Source organism: Chrysemys picta, chromosome 3 (genome assembly GCF_011386835.1).
Source record: "Chrysemys picta bellii isolate R12L10 chromosome 3, ASM1138683v2, whole genome shotgun sequence".
NCBI lineage: Eukaryota > Metazoa > Chordata > Testudines > Emydidae > Chrysemys > Chrysemys picta.
In genome coordinates this window covers 139,363,268-139,380,831 of record NC_088793.1, presented here as the reverse complement: position 1 = coordinate 139,380,831, position 17,564 = coordinate 139,363,268, and the positions used below count along the sequence as shown (strand labels likewise).

The 17,564-nt window shown below is 35.8% G+C and overlaps 1 protein-coding gene across 9 annotated transcripts in view; it reads right to left on the bottom strand.

Annotated features, from left to right (window-relative positions):
* Positions 1-17,564, bottom strand: part of SDCCAG8 (SHH signaling and ciliogenesis regulator SDCCAG8) — a 208,088-nt gene that overhangs the window by 127,307 nt on the left and 63,217 nt on the right. For all 9 annotated transcript variants that reach the window (XR_010599792.1, XR_010599791.1, XM_065589147.1 and 6 more), the window contains exon 13: positions 16,321-16,463. Coding sequence is in view for 7 of the 9 variants with exons in the window: in XM_065589147.1 (XP_065445219.1) it covers positions 16,321-16,463 (143 nt within the window). In the remaining 2 variants the exon portion in view is untranslated. The remainder of the gene's footprint in view (positions 1-16,320; positions 16,464-17,564) is intronic.

Sequence of the window (17,564 nt, the reverse complement as noted above, 5' to 3'; positions counted from 1 at the left end):
AAGACGTTTCTGAACTGTCTTGTCATCAGTAACCAAAATAACATTAAGAGCAGTGAATCTAAGGAAAAAAACCTGAAAAATCAAAGAATATCCTTTGTCTTGCTCACACACAATAGGAAAAAAAATGAAAATCTTATTGCATTTATTTATTTTAATCTTGATGGACAAGCCTTAAAATAATCAAGAAACTCTACTACATTTATCAATTTCTGACACCGAAATCAGAGCTAAAGCCATTGAAATGTAATAAGGGATCAAAATTAGGAAGTCCTCTGAAGGGCAAAATAAAGATATATTTCAACGACAAAAAACAGCCTTTTTGTTCTTTAATAATACATCACCTAGCTCTTATATAATGCTTTTCATCTATAGATCCCAAGTCACTTTGCAAAGGAGACAAGAATCAGTATCTCCATTTTACAGATGGGGAAACTTAGGTATAGACACATGAAACACATCTTATCTAGTCTTTTCAAATCAGAAATATTTTCTATTTATGCATACAGCGTTTCCTGGGAATTGGACTGTTACCAGATGAGGGGAGAGATTTAAGGAACTTTAGTCAGATCATGTATGTGTTCTATGCTTTTACCACAATAAATACCAGGAACACTAGTTTTGTTTTTTTGATTTTTTTTAATTCAGATTTTGTTTTAAACAAAATATATATTTAAATTTGACTACTCATAGGAGTGAAGACTTGCACGATGAGCTTTTCAATTCTCAATCGCCAAAATGTGTACCAAATGGGGCATGAGGAGACAGAAAATCTTTTACAGGAGGGATTCTCAAATGTTTTCACAGTGTGGCTCACATTTTAATGCAGAGCGTCTCATGGACCTTTTATCTTCCCATTGAAAGTCCCATAGACCACTTTTCCTCCCATTCACAATAATATAGACAACTCCCTGGCAATTATTGCATTTGGTCACACAGAAGCAAATATATTCAGAAGGTATTTTAATGCATTTTAGCAGCTGGAAATAGGGAGGAAGAAAAGCATACAACCAGCTAGTTTTCTGTGAACCACCAGCATGTGCTCCACACACCACAGTTTGGGAATTTTTGTTCTAAAGCCAGATAATGGTATGAACATAGCCCAGCCATATGGGTAGCAAACAAATTGTGATTAGGAGATTGCAATCCATATTCATAATTTGAAAAAGTTTTTATTTGCTGGTCTAACTATATAATGTTCCTGCAGTCACTCTGTACATAGAATTTCCACTGTACTCAATGGGAATTCTGCATGAGACTAACAGCAGCATCAGATCATTTCAAAGTACTAAGAAATTAAATATTAAGAAACAATCCTGTACTGGATGGAGTCTATGAGCTAACAGGCCTTGTTTATCTCAAAACATGTATTATTCCACATACAGAATCATTAAATAAGGGATAAACCTAAGTACTTTTCGCTTCAAAGGCAAAGCACACTTCTTTGTGCACATAGCAGCATGTACATTAAAAAATAAAATAAAATAAAAATCCCTAAACAGAATCCTACAAAAACAATATCCTTGGCTACACACAATATTCTCTCCCCGGGGAGAAGATGAGAGAGATGTTAATCATATAACTTAATCCACTATCTGAAGGCAATCAACTACTATGATGATGAGGGCAGTAAAAAGACCTATATAAAAAAGTTTGACAGAATTTGCCACAAATTTCTCCCCTCCATCCTTCACTAATCCATTTTCAGATTACAGCTATGTTGCAAGTAGAAGGGCAAGCATGCAGCTTCTTCACAACTTATTCTGATATTAAAGCATTGGGAATTAGGGTTTCAAAAATTAAAAGTAAATTACCATGCACCAGGAAGGCATTCACCCAAGGCATGGACTTAATTTGTTCCCTCTGTTAATCTAAAAACCCTAAAATCACTTTCAAATCTGTCATCCCATTCCATTCTGCTTAATGCCGTTCAGTTATTTTTAATGAGGATCACATCTATCCACAGTTACCACACAGTGTTCGCTTAGATCCCTCAGTATTTCTCTGTTTAGACTAGAAAATACCTGTGGGAGCTTAGATACCACTGTGTTGTAACTAGGTAAAACTGAATTTCAGAGATGACCACTATACTTATACAAAGTAGGAAATGTTTAGCATAAAATACAAGAATTACATCTATTTTTCAAATTAACAGAATTCTAGAAGGGGAAAAAAGACCAATGCATGTGTATGTGTACTAGAACTGTATAAAATTACCAATTCATAAAAGCCATTATTACCAGGTCATTATTTCAAACCTCATCGGGTTTTGAAAGATTGCCCTTCATGGCAGTTACATCCTGGTTTGCTCTCTCTCTGTCAGTTGCTGGGAGCAAACTGGCCATGGACTCTCTACAGTTGGTTGCAAGGTGATCTCAGAGGGCACATGCTCCTGGAACTGACTCCAGCCAGCAGACTGTTTGATGAACTTCCAGACAGTTTAAGATTTACTTATCTGGTCAAATGTTTCACTGACCCACGGATTTATGGATTACATTTATTAGGTGCTTTTCAGCGATTCTGTCATTGATAGAGTGCAAACAGTTCTATTCCAGAGCATTTAAAATTAGAGATTATTTTATAAAATTATTATTTTTATTGATGTATAGCAAACAGGTGTTTTAGCAATGGGTACTGACATAGCTTTCTATAACAATAAATACCTGATTCTGATCTCATACCAATGAGAATCAGGAGTAATTCCAGCGAAGTCAATGAAGTTACACTAGGCTAAAACTGGTGTGGGATTACATTCAGGACCTAAATAAGGTATTCCAGCTGCTGCTATATTTTAAATGTGTTTCAGATTCATTTAAAATGCTCAAATACAGTGTAAAAAATGCCTTTAAAATGGTATAAAACAGAACAAAATCTCTTAACTACAAGCATTAAAGTGTCTCTCTCCCAAGATGACAGTACTTCTCAGAAACCTTACAAAGCCAAGAAAACTTTATTCAGAGCAAAAAGAAGAACAGGAGTACTTGTGGCACAAGTAGTCCTGTTCTTCTTTTTGCGGATACAGACTAACACGGCTGCTACTCTGAAACTTATTCAAAGCAATCAGAGTTAAAGTTTGACAAATTTCCAAATTTAGGCAACTGATTATCCTTAAGCAACCTGACAAATTATCCTAAAATCACTTTCTCACATTAAAGCAAACAGTACGACCATTATTAATAAAGGGTATGACAGTACTGTTTGCTTACTACATTAGAATTCAGCTAGTGTCAACATTTTTATAATAAAATCCTATATTTTGGGGGAGTCTCAACTTGGCTTTTACAATTCAGCCAAGGCTGAAAGTTCATACGTAATTTCACAGCTCACTGACAAACTTTATTTCACAGACTCTTATATTTATGCAATATAGCCAAAATTATTCTATCAAAATTAAAACTAAGCTTATGGCTTTAAAATGTTTTTTGTATTTGTCCAAATGTAAATCATTTAATGGGAAATTAGACAATCTGAAGTTTTGGTAAAATGGAACACAATCCTATAATGTCCAGGTCACTTTTTTAAATCCAGCCTGAGTCATTTGTGGAAAGAAGATATTACACTACAACAGCTGTGGTATTCAATGAGTTTGAGGTCTTACTACAATTCCTACTACAGTGGTTTTCAACTTGTGGTCCGCAGATCCCTGGGGGTCCACAGACTATGTGTAACAGGTTCAGCGAATGTTTGTTACCGCCACAGGCAGCAGTTTTCAACCTGTGGTCTGCGGACCACCGGGGATCTGCAGACTATGGCTAAGATTTCGAAAGGGGTCCACAACTCTATTTGAAAATTTTTAAGAGTCCACAAATGAAAAAAGGTTGAAAGTTGCTATCCTAGTAGATAGTTGTACACATTACAACAACTGAACAGTTATCATCAACTGGAAACCTTGGTCAGGGCCGGCTCCAGGCACCAGCTAAGGAAGCAGGTGCTTGGGGTGGCCAACGTTTGTTTGTTTTTTGCTTCGCCGCTTGGGGCGGCAAAAAAGCCGGGGGCGGCCCTGACCTTGGTAATGTTCTCAGAGAGTTGAAGTATTCTATGGACATAGAACCTGAATCACCCTTTCATCCATACAAGAGCTCCCTAAAGGTCAGGTTTTAGGCATATCAAATGGGCAATGCAAAGAAGCCTTAACATATGCAACTTGGGCAGTACCAGTTCTGTCTGTAGATTTCGGTCAATACAGTTTTTTGAAGCATTAGATTCACTTATAAAATAAAAATTGAAACAACCCCCCCCCCCATTCAATGTAAAAGCTTTTATCTGTAAACAATTAGTCCATAATATGATGTCTCTCTTTTGGCATTTCCTCCCCAAAATTTTAATATTGAAAATTGGCTACCATACACAGAACATTACTACTTTTTATTTGGATTTTTAACATATCAATGCACAATTATTTATTCAATTAATGTCTCTCTTTTTCAGTGGTTTATAATATTTTCAGATCAATAATCAGCATTTACAGTACATCAAATACATTTATAGCAGCGAAATTCTGGTAAAAAAGTGTAGTTGGTAGCATGCCTTGCAATACAATTTAATTTTAGATTGCATCTTTCATATAAATTTGCCAACATACAATAATGGACAACATTGTAAAATGGTGTAGGAAGAGGCCAGGAGAGCAGGTAGAACACAGCACTAGGAATGGTGTAAAGATTTGATAAACTTGCTGGTATGGGAACTAACCAACAGCATATTGGTTATAGACAGTGTGGAACAAGTGGGTTATATGAAGTATTAAAATATAGCCCCAAAATAAAAATAGCATGCCTTCCATTCTGAAGGGATTTTCCCCCATCCCACCACTTATCTTAATTTTTTAAATACACATATGCACAAAAACACATTCTATTGTAAAACAATTATGAGCAAGCCAAGGACTTTTACAAATGATTAAATGCTGAAGTGTGTGATTACTATAGAAGCCATTTACTGTATGTGTAAATAACAACAATCTCCATCTACAACATTAAAACAAGTTCTAGGAGGCTTTTTCTTGACATGTGATCGTTTGTGAGGTTGGTGCTGGTGCTTTCTCTGACTTCTCACTGATGTTACTTTGGGACAGACCTTAGGTGAATAACTTCTGGCTGGGGTTATTCAAAGGCCTGCAAGATGCCAATGGTCCTCAACTACCATTAAAGTCAACGGGAACTGAATGGGCTCAGCACCTTACAAGATCAAACCCATGAGCAGAAATGGAGTGGCGTGACAGGACAAAGTAATAAGGATAATGCTATCATTTGAGGGAGGAGAATATTTTATTCTTCTGGGCTGTGAAAAATCAAAATCCTTCTCTTGTCCTGAAATAAGTTAGCAAATATAGCAGCAAACTGGCATTAAAGATGTGACCAAAAACAACAGAAGTGGAGACATGCAAAGGCAAAACTTCCACAGTACTTGAGCATTACCATTGTGCTTAGGTATTGCAGAGGACTCCCAACAGTAGATGAATGACCTATTACATGTGGCAAGACTTAGGCATGCTGGCACCCCTGTGTGATGAGTTAAGACTGGAAATCTAGCCCCATAATTCTATATTTTCTTGCTCTGGTTAGTTTGTGGCACAACCTTAACATTATTCTGTAATCATAACTTTTGTGTGCATTAAATATTACAAATAATGGACAGGCAATATCTATGTCAAGCTTTTTTTTTTTTTTTAAATCAGATTTCAAATATCTATACCTTGGTCTTCACAGGATAAAGTATAATGTATTTCAATTGCAACTTTCAAACTAAACTCACAAATTAGTACCATTATGCTAAGTGCTAGATATCCCACTGTGCAGTTTTGCTTTGTGAATTTTTACCTTCTTCCATGCACACTTTTAGCCACTGATTGCACAGCCTTTCAGTGTTTTCTGCCTTTTCCTTTAAATAAACTGGCTCTGGCTCCTTCCATCTGGTTCCCCTTCCGTCAGCAACCCTGCACCTGTTCACACCTCCTCTCCTGTTGGATTCCACTGAACATTTCCTCCTCTGCCAGGGCTATTCTGGCACTCGCAACCTTTCTGTCATTCAATCCATCTGTCAGAAGTGAACTTTGTTTACTGCAAGCTTCTGCTTTCTTCTTCAAGAAGCAAAGCCCCTCAAGGTCATTGTCAAATGAACTGTCGGTATGGATTTAAATCTACTTCTGCTAACCAGCAGAATAAGAAGTTCTGTACAGTAATGTATTTGTGAAAATTACTTTTGGGTATAGGAAGACAATAATGTGGAGGAAAAATATAAGACTATTTTAACAACTAATACGTCTTTCTTCATATGTCTTTTTTTTTTAAGCATGCAAAAAATTGGTACAAATGCTTTAAATATTTTCTAGTTATAACAAAAGACAAAATAGTAAAGACTTTATAAATAGAAGATTTACAATTGAACAATAATACCAAATTCCACCTTAAAAGAAAATCTGTACTGTAGAGCAGAAAAATGTGAGGCAAAAGTATTTATTAAAACTGAGCTAGGGAGAAGAGAACAGCAGGATAAGAAAGTTCACAATCAAATTATTTTAAATATCCAAAAATGGCCCACATCAATTGTTATATTACTTTTAACAAGTAGTACCATTATTTCCTTGAAATAATTGTTCTTTTAAGCTCCGTTAGAGAGTTGTTAAAAATACATCACTTTTAAAAATAATTGTTTGTTAAACTGAAGCCTGAAAACATAATTTTTTCACTTTCTGTCCTTGTGCAAGATGAATATCCATCTCTCTACTACAATACTGTCTGTACATAAAATTAGAATAAATTGTAAAAAAAAAGTTTGGGGTCAGGATAGAGATAAACATCATACTGTCAACAGGATCCATTATGTGTAGCTATTAATGCACTCATCCCTCTTTTAATAAATAGATTCTGATAACCACATACTACTGAATTATTAAACTAGTCTCTTAGATAGTCTCATTCTTCTAGAATACGAAATATCCTTCACAACATGTAATTCAGGTGTCCTTTAAGAAACAGAAAATTCACTCAACAAAAGGAAAAACTGTGCCAAAAAAAGTTTTTAAAAGCATTTTATCACCTGTAATTATAATGAACCAAACATTTTATTCAGCTGTCTACAGAAAAAAACAAAACAAAACAAAACAGGTGTTAAACTTTCATGGACAAATTCAGGATCCATGTAAGCAAATACAACCTCATTGGCTGAAATGGAGTTACATCTGGTTACATTAGGTCTGAATTTGACTCAAAGTTTAAAAAATAAAGTCTTGTACAGTATTATGACAAATTAATACTAAACATAGTTAGCCAAATAGTATCAATTTAATATCAGATTCATCCTTTGTTGGGGGACTACTCTGCTCTCTGTGATCTAATGATTCTTTTTCCATCTTATTTCTGGGGGTCCTTATTTTCTCCTCTAGAGTGATACATGGAGGGGAACAAAAATGTTAGAAATTTGTAGAAAGGGACCTGAGGGGCAAGAGGAGCACAGAGCAACATCCCACCTAATTGCATAGCCACTTGTACTCCTCTCCGCCCCTACTTTGTGATTCAAGCTCTGCAGAACAATTGTCAAGGCCGGCCAGGGGAAGAAGTCAGAACTCCTCCTCCTAATTTCTGCAAAAATGCTCTTAGAATTTCAGAATGCCAGAAGCAGAGTGACAACCAATAGCAGCATGTTGGTTTAGTTCAGCAAGTTCACTCTTGCTCCTAGCCCACTCAGTCACACTGGCTTTAACTGACTGAGGTGAGGATGTGGTAAGACCAATGAGATAGCCAAAGCTATAGACATTTCCAGCTAATTTTTCCCCACTGTGGAAGCGTTTTACATAAGAGACAACATGTAGGATGATGTTCCTAAATGTCAAATTTTACAAAACTATGTGCCCAATCCTGCACCCATTCAAGTGAATTAGAATTTTATCACAGACTTCAGTGAGTGGCAAACCCTTTGAGGCCATGATGAAGCCCTTATTACATAATGACTTCAGGACTGGATCCTTACACAGGAGAGAAAAAGAAATATTGCTACTGCCCAGAAAGAAAATAACTGGTTGTATTTTAAAAAGAAGGGTGCAGCTTTCAAAATGGTTAAAATTAGCATTATAAAAATCAAACCCTTGTAGAGAAAACACATTTGCAACTTCCTTAACTTCCTTTCAGATGTACAAGAGAAAACAAGTGCTGAGTCTCTAACATAAATCAGAATCAGTTAATTTCAAAATTAGTATAAAATTTAGCAGGCGTGAATACATTCTTCTGAAATTTTTTTTAAATTAAAAAAAAAATCATATTATTCCATTCCCAATAGTTATACAAAAAATTGATTGAATTAGTTCAAAGTAAATATATATTGATATTAATCTATAAATTTCCTTAATAGATTAGTTCTCAATGATAAATATTTCTTTTTTAAAAGACACTTGAAAAAATACTTTTTTGAATTTTTTTCTAATCATTGGATAATCTCATCTGTCTTATTTCTGAATTACATTGCTTGCTCAGAACTGCTGCAAGTATTGTTACCTGCTACCACTGTAAATACATTCTATTTGCAGAAACAATTTAGTTACTTTAACAGCCTGATTCGTTGTATAAAAGATGAAATCATTACTAACATTCTCTTTTGACCAGTGATAGTTTAAACACTACAAAGTAAATGTTCAAAGTAATTAAAATGGGAATCCGAAAACATATCACTGCCTTTCTTTTAAGAAACGTGTATGGTAGAGCAACAAATCAAATTAAATAACAATCAGCAAGGTTTTTAAAAAAACATTTTTTTAAATGAAGAGAAAACGAAATTAGGTGATATTATAAAGCTTTTCTTTTCCCTAATTAACTGACATGATGGTGGATTCCTTGCTCACCCCATGTTTATTATTGACTTTATTTTTGTTTTCTCTTACTTTATTAATAACATTTCAATACTAACAACATATACCTTAAACAGTATTTGTACATGATTAAATGTAAGGGTATTTAAACAATCATGTATTATCTTGACTGCTTATTATTAAATAAACTGGTAATGAAATTTCTAAAAGGCACTGCCAGAAGAAGGCACAGCCGATTTATTTCAAATCATTCAATATCAGTCTTTATAAAGCAGCATATGGTCTTATGATGGCAGGTAAAATATTTTACCTTCTATAATAACTCAGAGCAGCTAATTTATCTACATACTGTATAATGAGATAAACAATTTCAGCTGCACTAGAAAAATCTGTAAGCAAGGGAGAGATCTAGCTTTTCCCCCCTCTGTTTTATTGATTTTTCTGCCTATACATTCATATAATTGCTAACAGAGGTTATTCATTCTTCCACCCCCTTCCACAATTACCTGAAAGCAAGACCTTCTTTTCAGTTGTAGAAATATTTCAGTTTCTACAGCTGCAGGACAAAGAACTGAGAAATTTTCATAGAGTTGCTCGGGGAAAGAAAAAAAAAAGGCTTTGCAAGATTCTGTTACAAGTAAGCAGAGTGAATGACAACTTTCAAATCTACCACAATCATTTACTAATGTGCTGCTATATCAAATAAGTCTAATTTTTTTTGACAGCACCAAATTAGATTTATTGCAGAAACTGCTGCATAAATAGCATATGGCTATGTTATACCACCTATTTCAAATCCCTGTAATGTTTCCTCCCCTCCCCACTCAAAATGAATAATTGAGCCAAGCTATAAACCTACTGTAAAAGAGAGATATACAAGTTCAAAAACAGATGTAGATTTCTTTGTTAAAAAATGAGCTCAGCATCCACAACCCAACTGTATATCTGATTTTTTTTTTTATTTTAGATCATGATCAACTAAACTAGTTAATAATACTATATAATAAGTCAGTCAGTTGTTTTTCATTATACTTGGGTTATTTTGTCTTCTGTGTTACAATTCTGTTTCCATTTCTCTTTCAAGCTGACAGGTACTATCTCAGGGCCTAATCTCGCAATGCTTATGCATAGGGATAACTCTTACTCCTGTGAGTAGTTCTACTGGTGCTAGTGGTACTACTTACTTGAGTAAAATTTACTCATGTGACCGAAGGTTACAGGACTGGGACCTCAATTCAGTTCCCATAGGGTATCACTTATGAGGAAGGAAATGGCTCCTCCTGAACAAAATCAAACACACGGTAAAATATCATAAAATATTTAATTCAACTGAAGAACCCAATACTGCAAGGTGTTGAATGCCAACAACTCATTAACATCAATGGAAGTAGGGGTCTGCCAGGAGAATCACTCTCTAGATTAATGTTTGGATATCTGTATATTTATCTCCAATTCTTTCATTGTGTATGTTAATAAAATATGGAACACAAAGTTACGATTGTGTGTGACATACCTGATAGTATATATTTATTTTTGCAAGGGTTATGCCACACAAAATTTCTTGGAAGCAAAGGTTCAAAATGCAATGTTGTCACAAAATTAGCTCAGCAATGAGTTGATACATTCCTTTTATTGTAGACTGATCAGATAAACTCTTTATTTAACGAAAGTTTGTGTACTTTCTGCAGTAAAAAGACATTGCAAGGTCTTATCTCAGACCAATGGGCACACCACTGTAAACATCATGGAGCTCTGTAGCTACCCTGCAGCTTCCCTCTCTGTGGTCAGTCTTCCCAGCTGCCCTATCTGTTACTGTCTGATTAGTTCTGCTAAGGAACCCCTCCCCTGCCAGCTTTCAGTGCCATCTGTTCTACACAAGATGGCTGCTGCCCAGCAACCTAACACTGCCCTCCTACCTGGCACCCAGCTACCATCCTTACCCCAAAGTGCTAACACAGGTTCTCACTGCTGGCAGAGTCAGGATTTCATTACTACTACTTTGACAAGTGCAGGGTTGTTTGTAATTTCTCTTTTATCCTGATTTTGATTGTACAACCACCTCCCACTGATTCAGTTTGCTTCAGTTTTGTTGCTCACAGATTTTACTCTCCACATTAATCTCCCTCTGGCATGTTACTGCATCTGTTCCCTTTTTTATTATTAATTTTCAAATTCCCACCATTTTTGACAAAAAGGAGGTAATCTACACTCTGCTTCTGCCCATTTCATTTTCTTTAATTTGGAAGATAAGTATGAAAGCATGCCAAAGAAGTTAATTCTCCGTTAACAGTTTATTTTCTGGCATCCCAATGCCTTTGTATATGAAAAACAGATAGAAATAAATGTTGACTGAATCACAACACCACAGTCACAACTATCCCTAAATGTAATGAAAATTAAATGTATAAAACAGAATTTTAAAAGTTTATTAGTTATAGGAGTTGTTTCATGTTATTACTCCTTCCTACACGATTTTTAATAGATAAAGCTGTTCATACAAAACAAACAGCATATAACATGTTTAAAATTAACCTTTTTGGGGCTATTTTTTCCATTTATTGGTGTTTTTGCTATATTCATTAGTCTAGAAAATAAGTATTTAGAAAAATGAGACACTGTCCACTGCTATTAACAGTGTCCATTAATACTAAAAATGAAATCTCATTAGAATTCCTCATCTATCATCAATAGGAGACTGCTTCTGATGTGCTAAAAAAATCACTGAATAAAAGGCAACACACTAAATAATTCTGCTGATAACTAACAGATATTACTTTGAAAACAACACAGTTGATACTAGGTTTTGTATAGCTTTAATAAAGGATAGTGAGTAGCAGCATGAGACGTCTCCTGTAAATAGAGAAGTCAGATTATATTTTATAATATAAATATAGATTAGAAACAGGCTGTAATTCTAGCAAGGAAGTCTGGTGACATCATAAGCCATGACAGCAAAGCTCTAGCAATTTAATAATGTCACAAGAACCCGGAGGTAGAATGGTAGGTTTAATTTATGTACCTTATTTATTATACATGGATTGCAGTTAATGCCAATGGAGCTGTTGAAAACTTGCTAGAGGCTACTAGAAGCATTGATGTACTGTAGCTATTTGAAGCCACAAAGGCCATAGCACTGCTGAAAACAACTGTATGCCCTAAAAGACATTTTCTTCAAATGTGTTACTTTCTGAAGATATTTTGTCATCAAATATTTTGGTGATATTTCAATCATATTATGTACATTTTTCCTCAGAAAAGTACAGAGAGACTGCAAACACCCATCATCACTGTGGTATAAACGTCTACAAATATGTGATCTTTAAAGAGCAACCCAGACATTCAAATTAGCCTGGGCGGTCACACATTATTGGACTTAAAAAGCATGGGTGACACTTGTATTATTCAAGTAACGTTTTCCTCATTTACAAAGTTGACATCCAACACTACAAAATTACTGCAAAAAAGTAGTAAATATGAGTCTCTGCTTTAATTCTCTCTCCCAGCAAAATTTGAGATGACAGGAGTCTGTTCTGATACTATCATAAGCATTTCTGATTGCCATGATTTGAGAGGAGAAACAATGAACCAACAAAGTGAATGAAATATCAGACTTAAAAACAAAAGAGAATTAAGCCCAATATTTTCTTCCCTTCCCTTCCTTGAATTTATGTAGCTTCTCTTGGATAGGAATATAGGAACCACTTCTTAAGAGACAGAACTGCAACTGAAGCACAAATATTAACTTTTAGTTGTTTTGTGTAATGATAGAGAGATTTCATACTCATCTTTCAGTTGCTCAAGAAGAGTGAAAGAATTATTTCAATAAATTAAATGACATTTTAAAATCAGATCATTCTGATTATCATATTGCGTCTCCTGTTTGATCCCCACCACTATAGTACCAATATGATTTTGGCAATAATTCTCTCACAGACTAACAGGCCTGAATGCTTCATGCCTCTTGAAAGCTGCAAATCAAGCATTCAGATGGCATGGTGCATGTAGCAGGGTCCAATCCTGGCTTAGTAAATAGATAATTAGTTAGAGTTTTGCCACTGATTTCAGTGAGGCAACATTAGGCCCATGTTTTCTTCCTATAGCAGTTCTGACATGAAAACTCAGATTGTAATTCAACAGGTGAGATATTGGATCTTAATTACTATTTCATAACCACATAGGGCTTGAAACAAATTTGTTAAAGTCACATTATGGTGAAGCTGAAAATGCAGGGAGGAGGGGGCCAATGTTGTATGCAAGATTACGATGGTTATTGTTCAAGGTCAGCAATAATGCCATATTTTTTCTGTCATTTCCAAATACAGAAGTTGGAATTATGAACTGGATTTCAAGGAACAAAAATATGTGCATTAACTAAACATCAAGGATTTCTAAGAAAGCTGTACTTCCAATGTAAGTAAACACACATTCCAGTGATCCAGAGGCAAAGGGAATATGCAAGAGACAAATAAATAGTCTAAGAATTACTATTTTAACAGGTATATTTCTTTAACTGATAGGCAGTTTAATTGGTCTGTATCAAACCAGTGTTTAGAAAGTGTATTTTGGGGGGCAGGAGGTGGTGGGTGAAGTTTCCCCCGCAAAACATAGAAACATAGCTTGGTGGATAATTCCCTTTTTCCCCCTTCAGGCCTGGATTGCATATTCTCATTTAATCCAATTGAAAGTATAATATTTACTTTCTAAATTTCTTATATTTAAATTAGACATTTTATATTGATTTTACTCTTCTTTACATTCAAAATACCTAGACTGATGTTCTTTAGTACACTTCATTAATCTTCTGTTTAGTAATGTGCTATTTTAGCAACAAAGTAGAAGATAGCAGAAGACTACTAGGCCTATTTAACGCTTTGGATTCCTCTAGCTTCTGCCAGAAGAAACTGGGCTATGGATGCATGGTAGCAGAAAGACTAGCCATAGTGGGAACAAGCCAGCCACACCTCTAGTTCTACTAGGAGGCATAGAGCTGGCTAGCTAGTTTAGTCCAGAAAGTAGGTGGAGACAGCTAGAAAAGGGCAAGGCCAGGACACCTAGGAGATGCACTAAATCCATGCATCTTCTCAACATCCTTCCAAAGACAGGACTCTAGAACTTAAAAGCTGTTCTCCTTGGCAGAACCCCCAGGGAAGGATAACAGCAATACTGCCAACTCCCCCTGGGATGAATGCCTCTGTTGGCACGGCTGCTCCTGCATATGAAGGGGAATGCAATTTACCCTTCCCCATGGCCTGAGATGAGCAAGAATCAAAAGTATTTAACTACAATATTGTGTGTACCACATTACTAAACCATTACTGGACTCAAAATGGGAACACCATAAGAGATTTAGTGCCTTCAATGAAAGATCTGAAAGCGGGACCTTCACAGCCATATCTGCTCCTTCACTTATTAAGAGACCTCTTCTGGCAGGATGTGATGCTACAGTGAGAGGGACAGGAGTAGCATGAAGAGCGGGTACAACTCAGAGGAAGAAAGAGTGGCTGCTTTTTCCTGCCCATACCTGACCAACATTAGTAACATCACTTAATACACTACTGGACGGCTATCAGATGCTACTGTGTCAATTTTGTATATTTAAAACCGGAATTCCTGCAGGAGTGCTGGAACTTTCCCTGACCCACCTCTCCCCACCGAGGCCCCGCCCCTGCCGTGCCTCTTCCCCCAAGGCCCCACCCCACCCCTTCCCTGAAGACCCCTCCCCCCCCCCATTCGCTCCTCTTCCTCCATCCTCTCATCATTCACTGGTTTTCCACTTCCTCCCTCTGCCCGCCCAGGTCGGGAGGGACTCATCTGCAGAGTCGGGGCTGGGAGCTGCAGCTGCCAGATGCAGGTAGAAGGCGGCCCCACCTGAGTAGGGCCTGGCACAGGTGATGACCTGGCACCTCCCTGCCTGCAGTAACTGGACTTTGAGTGTCTGGTTAGTAGATGTGACTGGATACTGTCAGGTCCCCTTTTCGACCCGACTTTCCGTTTGAAAACCAGACACCTGGCCACCCTATGAGGGTGGTAACAGAACAGATAATTATAGAATTTGGTGACTTTTAAGGGGAAGATTTGGCCCCATATCTCCCTTTTTATAATGAAGTTAGAACTATATACTAAATCAGCATGAGCATACTTTTTATTTTATAAACAAGAGGCCATATTGTATACACTAAGTCAGATAGTGAAATGTCTGTAATTAAACAGCTACCTGAATCGTTTTGCACCCATTATGCACCCAGATTTAAGTGTTAAACCATGTTAAATTTATAGTTATTAATCTGTATTATTAAGAGAGTTAAAGATTTTCTCAGAAAATATGTGTTATTAGGATTTTCTCAACGATATCACACAGCTTTATCATCCCTGATCAGTCTTTTGCTAAAACGTAGCTTGGTAAACCATTTGGTTAACTATCACAACAAATCATTATTAAGGAAGTTCTGCTAAATCCAAACTTTAGATATCTTAACAACTCACCCAAAACTTTTTTCAAGTTCATCAACCTCTAGCATATTTTTTTCTCTGAATACAGGCTGTTACTGTGGTGCTTTCTTCCATCTGTTAAACTACCGTGCTCTGAATAACACTGAAATTTAGCTGAATAAAAGATTGATTAAATCAATTTAGAAAGTTTATATTGGATCCAATTCTTCTGTCATTGAAATCAATGATAAAATTCTCACTAAATTCAGTGGGTGCTGGATTAGACTAGGAGTGTGAATACTCCACTGTCAATTAGGCTGTTATTCAGGTAAGTTTAGATTGACTCCAGTGAGAGTTTTTGTCTAATTTAGGACTGAGTAAGGGCCTCAAATCTGACCCTGGATTTTTACCAACAGATAAAAGTGATACAAAAGATTGAAAGAAGCAGCCGTGTGTTTAGCAAAAAGAGAAATTTTAACCGTTATTGAAACTCAAGGTGGAATTAATGATCAGCAAGTTGCCACTCTGGAATTTTCTCTACAGGTCTAATAGTAAGAATTAAGTATAGGTTGGTAGTTTATGTTCAATGATGGAATAAGCCTTTAAAGAGCCCAGATTGTGTGACACAAACATGTTTCTGTCAATCTTATTATTTGCATTGAGGCAAATGACAGAAATGCTATTCTCATGGATCTGTCCCGAATCTCTCCCTATATTCCTAGTGTGTTAAATGATGTACACTGTTTAATCTCAGATGAAGTATAGCTTCATAATTGACATCAGTAAGTATTTACATTGTTATGTCACAATACCCTAAATTCACAAATTTGAAGCAGCAGAGTTTCTAAACCAATAAATGCTGTACAGTTTGGTGCTTACAGACTTTTTATTTAATAAATGTATTTTGGCTTTTTGAAAGATCATCATTTAGGTAAATGGATGCTTTATTTACCACATCTTCACTTCTCCTAAAACGCCCGAAAGCAATGCATGCAGTGAATGATTATGAGTATCTGCAACAACTGTGGGGAAGCCTGTGGCAAAAATCAGCAGAATGAAATTGGTGCTGTGGCATGTAATAAGATAAGGAGTACCTGGTGAGGTGCAGTTGGTGCTCAGATTTACCCAGCAGTTCTGTCAGTTTTAGGCACTCGTCTTTGGCTCTTGCTGCATCCTGCTGTGCTTGTTCCAAACGCAGTTTGTTTTCATTCAGCTCTAATCCCAATTTCTCTATTTCCTTTAAAAATATTTAAGAAAATACATTTTAAAAATATATGTAGGTAAATTTTAAGACAATCTACCTTATGTGATCAAAAATTATTAGAAAAATAAAGCATGATTTCATTTAATGAAAAAAGGAACGGAGTTCTTTGGTGTGTAAAAATAAAGTTTAATAAAGAAACAAGGAAATGAAAGGAAGTAATCTGAAGTATCAAAGCTCATTTATTTTATTAATATCTTATTTCACCATTTTTTTCTTATTAAAATATTAAGCCTATGAAAACAGATACGTCAACATGAACATTGATAATATTCTTGTACAAAAATGTTCCCCATGAATATTATTGTACAAGAATGCCCCCCATAAAATTTTAGTTCCAATGTGTTCTCTGTTCAATCAGCTCATTAAAAAAAAAAAACAACAACGACATTTGATTTGTATTCACTTTATATTGCACTTCAAAAGGCATTAAGGTGTTTCTTGCCATTTGTATTCATTTAAAAGAGCTCTTATTTGTGGGTCCTGATCATATAAGATGCTGACCACTATCAAATCTTGTTGCCTTCTTCACATAAGTAGGCCATACACACCTACTTAATGTTAAGTACTTGAACAGTCCAGTTAAAGTTAGCTAGACTACTGATGTGCTAAATTTAAGCATGTGCATGTTTTGCAGGATTGGGGTCTTTGTTTCTAGCGTATATATTGTAAGCCTTTCTCATGTCTCTAAGCACATACAATTTTCCAAGAGAAATAGAAGTCCTACATTAACTACCTCAAAAATACTAAAAGAACTATCCCATCTTCCAAAACAGAAAATACCTTTCGTAGCAAAACTTTGTTCAGTATTTAAACACTTATACAGGTACCTTTATGCCACACCATCGCACTTTCCACTAACATTCTTCTCCAGTTTACTTAAATATTCAAATACTTTAAATAAAAAGGAACGTATTCCAGTGTCAATATGAATTCCTGAAACACCTTCATAGTTATGTTGTCTCTGTTTCTTCATGAAAATATTAGCCCAAAACATTTATAGTAAGTCATGATGTCTCAAACAATTCATTATCCACAGCCAACAAAAGGTATCCGTGTGTAAAGCATTTTTTCCTA